The sequence below is a fragment of the Sinohyriopsis cumingii genome, chromosome 4, assembly GCF_028554795.1.
Source record: "Sinohyriopsis cumingii isolate HCF-2022 chromosome 4, ASM2855479v2, whole genome shotgun sequence".
Lineage (NCBI taxonomy): Eukaryota > Metazoa > Mollusca > Bivalvia > Unionida > Unionidae > Sinohyriopsis > Sinohyriopsis cumingii.
Window position 1 is genome coordinate 133,801,930 of NC_142964.1, and position 14,854 is coordinate 133,816,783.

Consider the following 14,854-nt stretch of genomic DNA (forward strand, 5'->3'; position numbering starts at 1 on the left):
TTGTTATAAAAGGTGTGATGGTGCTCATTTCTGTACAGCTGTAAACCTTAATGATGATGTGACATCCTACTTTGCAACCGGTACAAAGATACTAATTTGATGCAAATATACCTACCTGAGTCTGTCATAGCATGCTAAAACGATTATACTGAATGCATGGAATTAAAACAAATATTTGCTGCTATTTTATGAACAAAGGTTCTTCATGGAATTTTCTGAAGAAATATTTTATGTTTAATAAACATATTCGTTATAACGTCATAAAGTCATTATTTTTAAACTCGTATTGCAGTTTTAAAAGTGAGTGAATAAAATAACTGCGATCCATGCCCAGTAGATGCAGTCACATCTTGAAAAAGCTTGATTATCTTCGTAGATATATTTTAATTACCTTTGGAGTTATTACTATTATTATTATTATTATTATTATTATTATTATTAGTAGTAGTAGTAGTAGCAGCAGCAGCAGTAGCAGTAGTAGTAGTATTAGTATATCCATGTTAAAATTGTTAGACACAATGTTAAACATGGAGATCATCACACAAATAATGCGTTCTCCTGTTCCATTATTTAATACATGGTCAAAACAGGATAAATGAAGCTTCGCTAAAAAGTATTTATCTTGATTGAACTATTATCTGTATACAGTGTATATAGTAAACTGAACGAAGGAGGTGGTATTCAGAAATTGAATATGACATATAGTACACTGAACGAAGGAGGGTGGTAATCAGAAATTGAATATGATCTATATAGTACACTGAACGAAGGAGGGCGTAATCATTGAATATGATCTATATTGTACACTGAACGAAGGAGGGCGGCAATGAGAAATTGAATATGATCTATATAGTACAGTGAACGAAGGAGGGCGGTAATCAGAAATTGAATATGATCTATATTGTACACTGAACGAAGGAGGGTGGTAATCAGAAATTGAATATGATCTATATAGTACACTGAACGAAGGAGGGCGGTAATTAGACATTGAATATGATCTATATAGTACACTGAACGAAGGAGGGCGGCAATGAGAAATTGAACGGTCACATAATCATTCTTGAGACAATGCAAGCGGGCTGTCTTGCAAAAATACATTAAATTAATCTTACATGTTGATCTAAAGCAAATAAGAAAGTGAAAAATAAAAGGAAAATGAACCGACTGTAAGCTACGAATTCTTTCTGTCCCTTCCTTTGTTTCTCTCCAGCCATTAGGCATTGACAAATCAAATCTTGTTGTTACATCTTTGGTCATACTATCATGTTCTGTCTTCACGGTTATGGCTGTGTACTTTTGAAAGGCACAAAATATCTACGTCCAGCTTAATATTTTTATTTAACACACTTAAATTAGTACTGGGGAATCTTCGGTTCTGTTAATGTGGTGGGAGGTTTTCATGTACTTTTCTGATTTTACTCTAGAGCAATGACGTCGTAATGTCGTCCATTTTATGCACATGTAACTTAGGATTTAACTCTGAGAAACATGAGTACCTGATACGGAACTGCTGTTCTGTTAATAGATTAATGATCTCTGATGGTAGCCTTTTTACAGTTTTAATACATTATTTATTCCTTTATGAAACACGATCTGTTCTCTGAGCGACATCTACAACCTTACGTATACCTTCAATCATCGATTTTGGTCACTTACCTTTCTTTTGCTAAAATGCTTTTCAGAACTTTGATTCTGTCGCTGCTCAGCGAGTCTATTACACGATTGACGTAGAGTAGCAGTGTCAGCAGCACCTGGAAAAAAATTATTATAAATGTAACATGTAATAATTAGGATTCAATTGACATTTTATGTAATAAATGTAACATGTAATAATTAGGATTCAATTGACATTTTATGATGTCGTTATGCCTCATATGTAATTGAACCCAGAGCTAATCATCGTCCGCTTGGTCGCAAAACAAGACGTATCACGATACTGGGGTAGCAGTACAGTATGCACTACAGTGGTGTTTGCAACGTATCACGATACTGGGGTAGCAGTACAGTATGCACTACAGTGGTGTTTGCAAATGTTATTAATTAGTGTTTGATCTGATCTTAACACAAACAATGGCTATATGTCCCTACTTAATTCTAAAGTTTTAAAACTGTAAAATGGCGAATCGGATACAAAATAACGTTAGGGAGATAAACTTGATAATGTTGAGAAGAAAAAGAATCTGAAGGAAAGAAATCATACAATGACAAAAATACCTTAGATTACCCCCATGACCCGTTCTGAGATAGGACCCTGTCTACCATGCTATTTAAGAGAGAAGGTAAGTGACTTTCCACCCATGACCCTCAATTTCCTTCTACTATTTCCGTCTTTAAAGGGACACGACCATACTGAATGGCTTGTTTTACTCCTGATATATTTTTCTATTCATCAAGCCATAAATCGATTTTCTGCGTTACACCAAACTGAGGTTGCGGGTTCCGAAACGTGCGAATTTCGCGAATTTTGCCTGCCGAGACAACGTTGCGCTCAGGTCACAACCGGTGAAAAGAGCTACATATACTATGTTTGCGACTCTACGATACATCCCTTCTTTAATTACAGAACAGTGGTAGATGCAAAAGTAAGTTTTTGCTTACTATTAACTCGATTCAACTTTAGAAATCCAGTTACATGGAAGAAGCAGACAAGTAGACACTGTCTTTTTCACTACACATACATCGCATACAAGCGACTCTCATTTTCAAAACATGTACACTATGGGGCACACAAGTCAACGCCGAACTATGGCTCAAAAGGTTATACTTAAATAACATCCATGCACCATCACCATTTCACGATGTAAACTATTTGTACCCCGGGCAAAAATAGGTATTAACATCATCATGTTAGGAATCATTTGAATGTGTTAAATTAATGAGAGTATACATCCAAGTAAGATTGCACTACATCAAATTACAATTTCCAGAAATACGTTAGATAATGACCGAAAATATTTATTTATCTGATGCATGGATGTTATTTAAGTATGGTATATCTAGCTCTTTTCACCTTTTTTCACCTGAGCGTAACGTTGTCCCGGCAGGTAAAATTCGCAAAATTCGCAAGTTTCGGAACCTTCAGATTTTTTTTTCTTAATATCAAGCTCGCGTCGAGCACCTGTGCAACAACGCTAATGGTCTTAACAATAGCGTACAGGCTGTACCAAGTTTCAAACGACCACGTAACACGTATCAAGTCGTGTGTGTATGTGTTCAAATTATCAGCGATTCAAGTACATATTTTCGTAAGGGTGATGTTGTTGTTGTTGTAGGGTTTAACGCCATTTTTCAGCACACGATAGACTATACATGGCGGCCAGTATTAATGGTGGAGGAAGAACCCGGAAAAACCTCGGAAAGAACCACCGACCCACGAGAAGCTACTGGCAAGCGTTCGCACATACCCACATTAGCCGAATCCGAGACTCGAACCCACGCAGACAGAGGTGAGATGGCAGTGATCCGTAACGGAGAGCGCTTTAGACCACTCGGCCACTCGGGGCCCCTCGTAAGGGCGAAGCTTCAATTAGGGTTTGTGAAACTCAAAATGTATGCATTAGTTTGAAAATTGAAAGATGTAGGAAGAAAAATATATCCTCTAATAATTTTCTCATACCGACCTTCATACAGACGTTGAAATCAGTTCAAATGCTAACGTGACCAAGCGTACATAATTTTCCCCAAATATGGAATTTGAACGTGTCAGGGGATTTTCACAAGGGTGAATAATACAGATCGAAGTCGAAGTTCCTGAAGGGATTAAATAATGTCAGGGGGTTAATATGTCAAGAGACATAAAGCACCTCAGTGTCCTTTCTTATCTCAACATGATATATATATCCGCAACTGTACAGATGTCGACACAGTATGTCGTTGCAGAGATTTCACGATATCAATACATATCGATGAATCGTTACATCCAGTCAAATGACGCTGTTGTAGATCACCACTGCTCGAAGGAACTGCTTAACACCTAGTCAAATGATGTTGTTGTACATCACCACTTCATGAGGGATTAGTTTGACACCCAGTCAAATGATGTTGTACATCACCACTTCTCGAAGGACTTGTTTAACATCCAGTCAAATGATGTGCATTCTTGAAGAACTCGTGTTGACACCCAGTCAAATAACGTTGCTGTGTATCACCATTTCTCGAAGGACTTGTTTGACACCCAGTCAACTGATGATATTGTACATCACCATTTCTCGAAGGATTTGCTTGACAACCAGTCAACTGACACCGTGTTTATCTCCACTTCTCCAAGGATTTGCTTAACACATAGTATAATCAATGTTTCTAGTCATTCTCCACCAAAGCTAAAAGTTGCGTTTATGTATATATTACGTATAATGGCACGTCAGGACAATTATGGATATATGGTGCCAATTAAAAATAAGTTCTAAAACTAAATATAAATAATTGCAGAACATGTTTTAGGAAGATAAAACCTTCCAAATAAAGGGAAACAATATACCAAGTCCCAGATTTCCCTACTTATAATTTTAAAGATAAAAGGAAGATAAAGTCGAAATAACACTACTAAATATGATAAGAAAAGTCATAACAAATTTTTCGTAATTTGTGAACTGTCCAAAAATATAATCCCAAACAAAAAATGACTGTTATGTGGAAGAATCCCACGTGGAGAGAAGGCGCCACCGTCATTGCAAACGAAGCAATTACATTAGAAACAAAAATGTATAATTGGCCATTCTACATTAAACTAAATTAGCCATTTAAAATAGGCATTAAAATTCCTGTGAATAGTGTTTCCTCTGTTTTAATTCAAATTAAAGAAGTTACAACCTTCGGGTGATTCGAACATTTTCTTCGCTTGCCGCCGTTTGTACTTACCCATAAAATGTCGGATATAGGCATAGTTTCACCATCAGATTTTCTAGCAAGCTTGTTGGGTGTCATAAATGAAACCTGAAAAACACAAGAACTATTTTATTAGAACTAAATTTCAACAAAGTCTCATTTATAAAATATGAAATTGGCATACAGACCTAGATACAAAAAAGTGTGTGTGTGTGTGTGTGTGTGTGTGTGTGTGTGTGTGTGACGGGCTTCTTGTAGCGAGTGGCATATTGTGCATTGTGCTTATTCAACAGGTTTAATAAATTTTATATCATGCAAAGACAGTTTAAGATTTAACGCCTTCATGGGCGTACATTTACAAAGTGATGCTGAATGATTAAGCTTTACAATATCAAGATATGAATAAAGTATATCTATAAAATAAATTAGGTACCGAGATATGCTCTTTGAAGTTCCACTTTTACAAAGTTCGTCGAAGCTCCGTACTTTGTTAAAAGTGATAAATTAATAATTTTAGTAAACCCTCAAGGAACCACTCCATGACGCCAGTAAACGTGCATGTTATGTAATGCACATAAACTGGTAACGGTTCCATTGTAAAAATATTTCATCGATGTTACCAGCTTTTCTTCTGGAGTATAAATAATGTATATGTCCACAATGTATAACAAAAACTTATAACATACGTCAAAGGAAAACCTGGACTATTACATATTTGAACTAGTGTAATAATCTTCAAGCAGGAGTGATAGAGAAAATTAAAAAGAAATAAATGAGTAAGCTACGTGTCTGTTTTCTTTTTCTCAGATTAGCAAACTTTTATAAGAAGAATCGATGCCAGGGCGATCTGTGTAATCAAGTGATAATTGTGCAAAGAACCAGTTGCTATGAAAAAGAAGAATGCACTATTTGTGAATCAATCACATTTTAACGATTTCAAGTAGCCATTATTGAACTTACTGTAGTAACATCAACACAGTTAACAACAATAGTTTGCATATATTGAAAATAAATACTTATTTCTTAGCCAAGAAAGGCTAATGTCTTTACACATATGTTTTCATAATATTATTGACATCATTTATACAAAGCCAGGTATGGGAGTCGGTGTCAATAAGCAGTAAGTAAGATAAAAGACGCTCCATCTTTTCTTAAACCATCGTCAAATAGAGTATAAACTTAACATATATAAAATTGAAAATATTAACACCAATTAGTCATTTATTACTTCGTAACGCGAATTTAAACTTAAAATTTAGTTTCAATATTCTCTCAAAATTATTCCATCAGTAGGAAGGATCCACAATAATAATTTACAAATTTTGCTGTTTCAACGCCACAGTCTTAGGCATCCGATGTGCGTATGCTTAACGGCCAAGTAGTCATTGACGAGATAAAAAAATTAAAAATTAATTGTCATAAGGCGTCCTTATTTCGGGATAAACTTAATTTTCTCACGTAATTCCACGTAGAAAATAACAATACTGTCCCTGCTTTGATTTTATTTTGAAATAAAGAAAATTATTTTTTAAATAAGGACAGGTATTACGTTTGCAAATCAGAAGATGTGGTGGCAAATGCTTTGAATGAAATTTCGTTTGTGATGGTCGTGCATGAACATTAATGACATTCTCAGCAAATGTAGTCGCCAATGAAATTTGTCTGTATGACAAAAATAATTTATCAACAGAAGACAAATTGACCCTAACGCATTTTTCTCGAAAATTTAAGATTTATAACAGTAATGCAGCTATAAATATCATGTTCAAGAATAGTCGGGTTTTCTTATGAACGCACCGGAAGGAAATTTCTTGGTTTAACTTGGTGCGTGGAAGTGGGCAAAGTTTTGTTCTAGAATACAGAAGTGGCTATTGTTTTGTTTCGAAAATATGTAACGAAAGAATCCTTTTCAACCGAGTGTGTGTATATATCACAGTGTCTCAGATACATGTAGCATGTTTATCTTCTTTGTTGATAAGTGCAAGGTCAATGTTAGCTCTGTATTATAGTTACTTATTTGTAGCGTAGTCCTTTTTTTTGCGTGTATTTGTTTTGATAGATCCATGCTTTCATAATTTAGTACCTTTTTTCTGCAACTTTAGCGATTTTTTAACAGCACACAATTATGAGGGGTGGGGATTCGTATTCACACACGTGGTCGAAGACCAAGGTCATTGGGACTCAACAGATTATATTTTCTTTATTTCTTTTCTTCTATTAAATAAATCTCAGAATCTAGCCTTTTCACATCTTTCATTTGAGTTTCACATATCACTATATCACTATATTTTGAAATGCTAAGAATCAGCGGTAAATTTGTCTGTTTTCTCACAAATTCCCTTTCTCTCATGCATAGAATGTAACCAGCTAAAATGAATTTTTTGGAAAATGAAGAATCTTACATTTTGTTGATCTAATATGAAATACATGAAAGGAGTTGAATAGTATGGTAGGTTACGATCGGCTTTTGTCAAAACAAACAATAATTAAAGTTTCCATTAATTTCGTATATTAAGAACCTTGATTTACTCGGTGATACTACCATCATATTACACCCCAGAGTGACGCGTTACTCCACAGAGTAACAAACGATTTTCATGAATTGTGTCATGACGCTAATGAAGGTGAGCGTTGTGTGTGATACAGTTGTTATTTTCACGCTGAAATAACGATTGAGGATAAAACAGTTAAGAACTGTCGTTGCTGTTTGTTGAAGCTCTGTAACACTCATACAAGCGAGGAAACAATGTCTTCGTGGTACCTTTTCATCATTAAATACGTAAATGGACAGGCTCTGAATAGAAATTCCAACCGTTTAGGTCAGCTGACATTGTAACCGCATCTATTATCCATTTGTAAAATAAAATTTGAATTTCTGTTGCAATTCCAGCTACATTTGTTTCAGACTTGATAGTTAGGAAAGTCTGGAGGCTTTTAATGGAAATATTTACATTGTTATTCTCCAGTTCCTTGCGAATAAAGAAATAAAACATCGTCGGTTTTAGCATAACAATGAGTATCAGGAATTTGTTTCTTTATCACTAAAGCCGAGATGAGAACATAACAACATACTAATTTTACATTGATAGGGTTGGTGCATTCTGGGAAAAAAAAGATATTCTTTAAAATATAATACTTGAAACAATTCATTACAATAATGGCGTGCAAGACACTTAAGTATATATGTCATACAAGCGATTGATTTTTCTTCTTTTGTTTGAATTTGTTTTGTTGCAAGAGGGTTAAAACAAACTTGAATAAGACGATTTCAACCGAGAAGTATAAATATAGATCGATTAATGTTTAATACTAATGTTTCCTAGTTAATTGTATATTTTATTTGATAGTATCATCACCGACCACTTAGTACTATTCGACAATGCCAAATGTTGTCAGAAGAAATGAAGGGAAAAAAAGGATGAAGACTGGGCACGACTTTTCCTTCCATGCGATTGTTACAGATCCACTTAAGAATTGCTGTCCGATACGCAGCAACGCAATAATATTGTAATTATTTTAATGGAAAATCACATATTATTAACTGGCACATTTGTCTTTTTCTCTGCATAGACTTAACAATGTAATCTTTGCACTTTTTTCGGGGGGGGGGGGGGGATTCTTTTATACTGAAGCAATATGGCCGTTGCCACGAACTGCGTGAAGTCGTTTAATATTTATACAAGGTCCTGCATGGTAAAGACTGGTGGAATCCATCAAGAAATTCACGTATGTAGTATTATCGATATTGGACAGAAATGTGTTTCCGTGGACTGTATATAGCTCAATACGCCTAAATTTAAATACCATGAATAACTGTGAAAAGATAATTCCCTTCGCCTAACCGCCAGGTGTCGCGCGTGTGAGGCATGACGGTAATTATAGCTTTTGCGTCAAATGTAAACACTTCAGAACGATTTTTGTAAAATATAAATTCAAGATGCAAAAACTTGTGATATTTTGGCATTTCTTTGTTTATTAACAACTGCAAGGTCGTTATAAGTATTTATCGGGAATCAGAATTTAAAACAAATATACTTTTATTTAAGTTGAAAATATTTATTCTTAAGTCTTGCATGGAATGAAATGTTTTCTAATTTATTGCAGATATCTTGACTGATCAAATGTAACAACTAAAAGCTACATTTAATTCCCATAACTGTTACTGGATGCTAGATTTGTACAATGAATGCAACCAACAGTCGTGCATTCATGTGCGGTAACAAACTAAAAATGTTTTTCAAAATTGAAGAGCTTCTATCCCACACACCCACAAGAGATTATATACGCAATGAAACCAACACAGTATTTTCGCCAATCAAATCGATAAAAAAATGGATGTGATTCTTTCTGAGTAAGTATCCAGTCTGAAGTGGAGATAATGATTCAGTTCCGTCAAAAAATTAAATGAGCAACATTGCTGAGATGGTAAACTTTGATTTCACTATACGTTCATTATGGTTTAGTGTGTGTGTGTGTGTGTGTGTGTGTTCTTTCATCGTCGCAAGCCATGGGCGAACATTCGTTATTCTCTCTTTAAAAGAAATTTTCGTGCAATGCCTGCGACGATTGTGTACCGTGTGCTGACGAAACAAATACATAATACACTACAAGATTTTGCTTACAATATGTTCTTTTAGGTAACTCTTCTGAGTCAAAGGTATAGTTACACCAAAATTCCATTTACGTGCTGTTCACAGACTTGAGTCAAAGGTATAGTTACACCAAAATTCCATTTACGTGCTGTTCACAGACTTACAGGAAATAACACGCTTGCTGTGTAAAATAGTAGTAATTTGTTTACAATATATAGAGGACTGTATAACAACAATGCCAACTGGTTTTCCTAAACTGTATGTGTTTACATGCTGACTGTATGACTCACTGGCATGTGTACCAATAGATGGCTATATACGATGTAACTGAATCGTCCCAAGCACAATGTCGTATCAGGCTTAGGACGTAATTACCTGACCGCTCCGGTGGCCTAGTGGTTAGAGCTTCCGCCTCGGTTGCTGAGGTCGCGGGTTCGATTCCCGGCCGAGTCATACCAAAGACTTACACAAATGGTACTAACAGCTGCCTCGCTTGGCGCTCAGCATTAAGAGGTTAGTATTAGGACTGGTCGGCCTGGTGTCAGGATAATGTGACTGGGTGGGACATCGTGCTACATGTCTGCGGCATGATGCCCCAGGGCTAGACATCACCATAAACTGCCACACTGCAGACATAGTAACGATATGACTGAAAAATTGTTAAAAGCTACGTTAAAAATCCAAATCACACACACATAATTCTCTAAAAGAGCACTTTAAATAACACATCATTTTATTCTAAACTTACTTCTCAAACAAATGAAAAATAATGGGAGCAAAAGGAATGCTAAATCCAAAATAGGCATCTGATTTGGATTTGGATTTTTTTTTAAACGTAGCTTTAACAATTTTTCAGTCATATCGCTACGATGTCTGCAGTGTGGCAGTTTTTAGTGATGTTTAGCACTAGGGCATCATGCCACAGACATGTTGCATGATGTCCCACCCAGTTACATTATCCTGACACCGGGCCGACCAGTCCTAACACTAACCTCTTAATGCTGAGCGCCAAGCGAGGCAGCTGTTAGTACCATTTTTGTAAGTCTTTGGTATGACTCGGCCAGGGATCGAACCCACGACCTCCCGCATCCGAGGCGGACGCTCTAACCACTAGGCCACCGGAGCGGTCAAAATAGGCATCTGATAATAATAATAATAATAATAATAATCTTTTTATCCACTAGAACCTTAATGATTGGAACAGCTAGACTTATTGGCTTATTCAGAAGTTGGCGCAGACAATCTGGTGTAATACCATGAAAATTGTATATAAAAAAGTCTGGAATTACGCCGTTGTGCATTCAAGGACGTGAACCATGGATATCTCTCCGCGAAATAAATAAATCTCATAGAATTATCTTAACCCAATAATCAGAGGATGAATCGATTTTCGTCCGATTTTATATAAGCCTGTCAGCAAATGTTAAAGGAAACTTCTGCGGCAAACGACTTAACAAAGAGCTTTATATAGCACCGACTTACATGCACACGTGTGTGATGTGCAGGGCGAAGAGAGTATTTTCGAGTACAGTTTTTGGATAATTTGATCTACAAGCATCAGATCGATCTTTTTAATTTGTGACGGTCTAACTATTTATAAGGCAATTCTTTAAGTGAGATTCATCATTTAAAAAATTCCAAATGTATGCACCACGAAATTCTATAGAAACAAGTACGTTTTGAGACGGTTCACATTCCATAGAAACAAGTTCGGGTTGAAAGGGCTCACATTTCATAGAAACTAGTTCTGGTTGAGTAGGCCATAATTGGAACAATGACCAACTATCTTAAACTGTATTCGGTTTTAATATTGTAATATAATCATTTAATTAAAGCCAGAATGTGTCATTACATTATGAAATTTATCTTATGAGAGGAACCATGACGAAGCTCATTTTTACGGTCCCGTCTTATTATGTGGGAAAAGTATATAATAATACCTATGCCAATCCGTCTCTTTCAATCGCTTAGCGTCTAAATGTCTGTCAAAAAATGGCCTTTACGCTCAGTAGCTTTTGGCTGACTAAATTATAATAAAATTTCTACATGACGCTTTAAATTAAGGGAGACTACATCAAAATTCCATTTTCAGCAATTTCGGACAAACAGTTTCATGGCTATGGCTTTTAAATATTTTTCTTTTCAAACTAAAGCAAGTTTTCTTAAAATCTATTATGAACACATACTGTCGGGGGCAACCGTGTCATATAGACACATGCTAAGTTTCAACAAATCTGCATATTCATAATTAAAGAAATACAATTCTTCTTGCTGTAACATAATGAAATATATTTATTTTTAATTATATCCGATAGTATAAATTAGAGATTATTCCAAATATCATTTCCTTTTTCTAACGGTTCAACACGTATATAAACGAGATATGTTTTTATTGGGAGTCAGTGGAAAGACATACATAGTTTCTGTCTGTGTGTATGCTAAGAACTGAACATTTATATCAACACCAAATCAACCACATAAGATGAAATCGGTATGATATTGACTCATATCGCAGCATCCAAATACATGTGTGAGAATGATGTGTTATGTGTTGATTGCGTTGATTGTAACGACATTATTGGGTCTTCGCAAAGCTAGGGCGAAAATAAGTATTGTGAAGTTGTTCCTATATATTATGACATTCTTGTTTTGAGGAGACAGTGCCTGTGGTCAAGAAAAAGTTTTCAAAATTTTGTTCTGAACAGTTGTTTCGGATTATTAGTTGTATTACATCACACATAGCTTCACTAACCACCTTCATCATTAGTTATTATTTTTGGGGAGACAAATATTGATATAAATGACTATATCAAATTCAATTTTAGCGTTTTAAATAAATTTACATAGACAAGAATAAGAAAATAAGGATGTTTTGCTGACTTTTAACCGTTTAAATGGATTGGTTGTTCTGTGATATCGTATTTGGACTACTGTACTTTGGAGAGGGCTAATTAAAGTGGTTGTGAATTTAAAAAAAAAAAAATGTAAGAATATTTAATGAGGAATTAAAGTATTGATTAAATAATACAGAAATATTTTAGGTAATGCAATTACGTAATAATTTTTAATTTGGTGATATTGAAAGAAATATCAATTTATGAATTATGTGTTTAGATCGCAAAGAATATCATTTGAAAATGTTTCATATATTCTTCAATCACACACACACGCGCAAACACACGCACGCATACACAAACATACACACACACACACACACACACACACACGCAGAGTTCAGGAAATCTACGACAATTTCTGTGTGAAAGAAAAGAAATAAAATAGATTAAATATTATATAATTCTTAAACCGTATTATTTTCAGTAATTAGCATCGGTACTTGTCATGCGGATTACATGAAACTATTTTTTCTCTCTTTTTTTTCATTTTTTGTGGGGGGGGGGGAGGGCGTCGCGTTTCGATTTCTTCATCCATTTCATCCCACATTCCGTAGCCTTTTGACAACCCCAACTCGCAATACACGTCATCATGCATAAGCCAGCGAAGTCTCAAGTTTCTACTTCTGGTAGTCTAGAAAGAGTATCTTGACACTGAAACTCGAGATAATATAAGCCCTCGCCAGCCCTATCGATGCTTCCACTTTTTCGAAAGACGTAAGAGAAACTCTATGTGATATCATTCTATGCTGTAACTTCAGTGAAAGTAAATTACAGCAGCATCATTTGTGTCTATGTGTTTATGAGCATTAAAACCACACATGGACTGATATCTAGTATTGTAATAAAATGTCCCTCTAAAATAGATAAGAACTCGCAACTAAACTGACAGCCTATAATGTTACATCACTGACAAACTACATTTAAAAATTGAGGAATTAAATTTTTTCTGATAATTTACTACTTTAAAATAGATACTAACCACCTCGAAGTAATCTGGTAAACTGAAGAACTAACACATTAGAGTACCTAGTTCAGTGAGGCATTTGGATTAAACCGTTTGTCTGGGAATATATTTCAGTTTGAATGGTCACACTAAAATTCTTGTACTAAAGGATATCTTTAGGGCATTTCCTAAGAGATTGTTTTATCTGGATTTCTATTGGAAGTCCATTACTCTCTAGCAATAGACTCCTGGTATTGAAAATATTGGCGAGTTTTCAAATTAAGAATTATGGAGAATAATATGTACTGTGAATAGCAAACTTCATTTAGTCAGAATTTTGCCAATAAAACAATAACTATATTCTTGGCAACATCACGTGACAAAACCACGATTCAATCCTGTGTATTTACAATTCATGTATAATGGCTACGTACATACATGCATATATACGAGAATTACCCAATATGGGGAAATCTAATAGCGCTCTTTTCCCCAAGTTATCTCAAAAGAAATTAGAATGATGCCAGCGATTACTTTTTTTTTTAATCCAGGGAAGGTACGTGTTCAATACAGTTTAAATAACCTGCAAATAAAAAGAAAAAATAAATAAAAGAAATATTAAGAGAAATAATATGATGGGAAAAAATTTACCTGCTGCATTGATTGTATCAAAATTATTATGTTTCCTGTCGGTGCGGTGGCGTTAGCATTAATGAAAAAAACACCTGCATAAATAAAATTTATGTGAAAAATGTTGATAGAAAAAATAAAATCAAAAACTTACTTCAGATTCATCTTCTTGTTTTTTTCAACCCAAAAGTTTTTCCGTCTATGTCAACCTCCTTTAGTTTATCTCAACGACGAGAGAAATGTACAAATCAGTAATCCTTTGTAAATATCCAATAAAAATGTATCACTGCATGTTCGTCCGAGTGTACGGATGTTCCCTTTCAATAGATAGCAGCTAATAGTGAGATTTTATCCGAAATTCCTTGTTACAATTTTGTGGAGAACTTTTTGTCACAATTCCACCAAAGTCTGTGACTTTAAGAAGAACAATGGTATATCTATTGGACTTTCTAATTATGCAAGCTATATAGTTCTACCAATGCTTCGCCTAAAGCGTTGGCGTGGGGCGGTTATCAACAGTGGATGCGGAGCTTGTTGGATCGAATCAACCTTAATTTTCTGATCAGGTTTACTATTCATCCACCTGATTATCAAGTTGATCGTTTATTTATGTTCAATAACAGGGGCGTTTCTGGGATTAGCGTGTCGCCAAATAGGGACCAGCTACACCACAGTGCTGGATAATGTACGCGAAAAGGGGGTATGTTAACGAAACCGTCAGGTTACCATACACACATAGGAGACCACACCAAATGTATGTAATGTTCTGTAGCTTTTATTTACGAATCTGTAATGTACCATGAAATGTGATGGTTTGTACCAACTTTATGTGTTACACAGGCTTCGTAACTACAAAGTTATTTGCCATCTCGTTGTATCATCTACCAATGAAGAAATATGCAAGTTTGTTTCTGTCAGTTACTCTGTGTGTGTGTGTGTGTGTGTGTGTGTGTACGTTGTGTGTTCAA

The 14,854-nt window shown here is 35.2% G+C and overlaps 1 protein-coding gene across 1 annotated transcript in view; it reads right to left on the minus strand.

Moving 5' to 3' along the window:
• The window catches only part of LOC149802119 (uncharacterized), a 41,708-nt gene extending 27,444 nt beyond the window's left edge, over positions 1–14,264 (minus strand). The window contains exons 1-3 of the mRNA XM_089954391.1: positions 14,041–14,264; positions 4,858–4,932; positions 1,657–1,751 (exon numbers count right to left, since the gene is read on the minus strand). Coding sequence (XP_089810517.1) covers positions 1,657–1,751; positions 4,858–4,923 — 161 coding nt within the window. The 5' untranslated portion in view covers positions 4,924–4,932; positions 14,041–14,264. The remainder of the gene's footprint in view (positions 1–1,656; positions 1,752–4,857; positions 4,933–14,040) is intronic.
• Between the last annotated feature and the right edge of the window lie 590 nt (positions 14,265–14,854).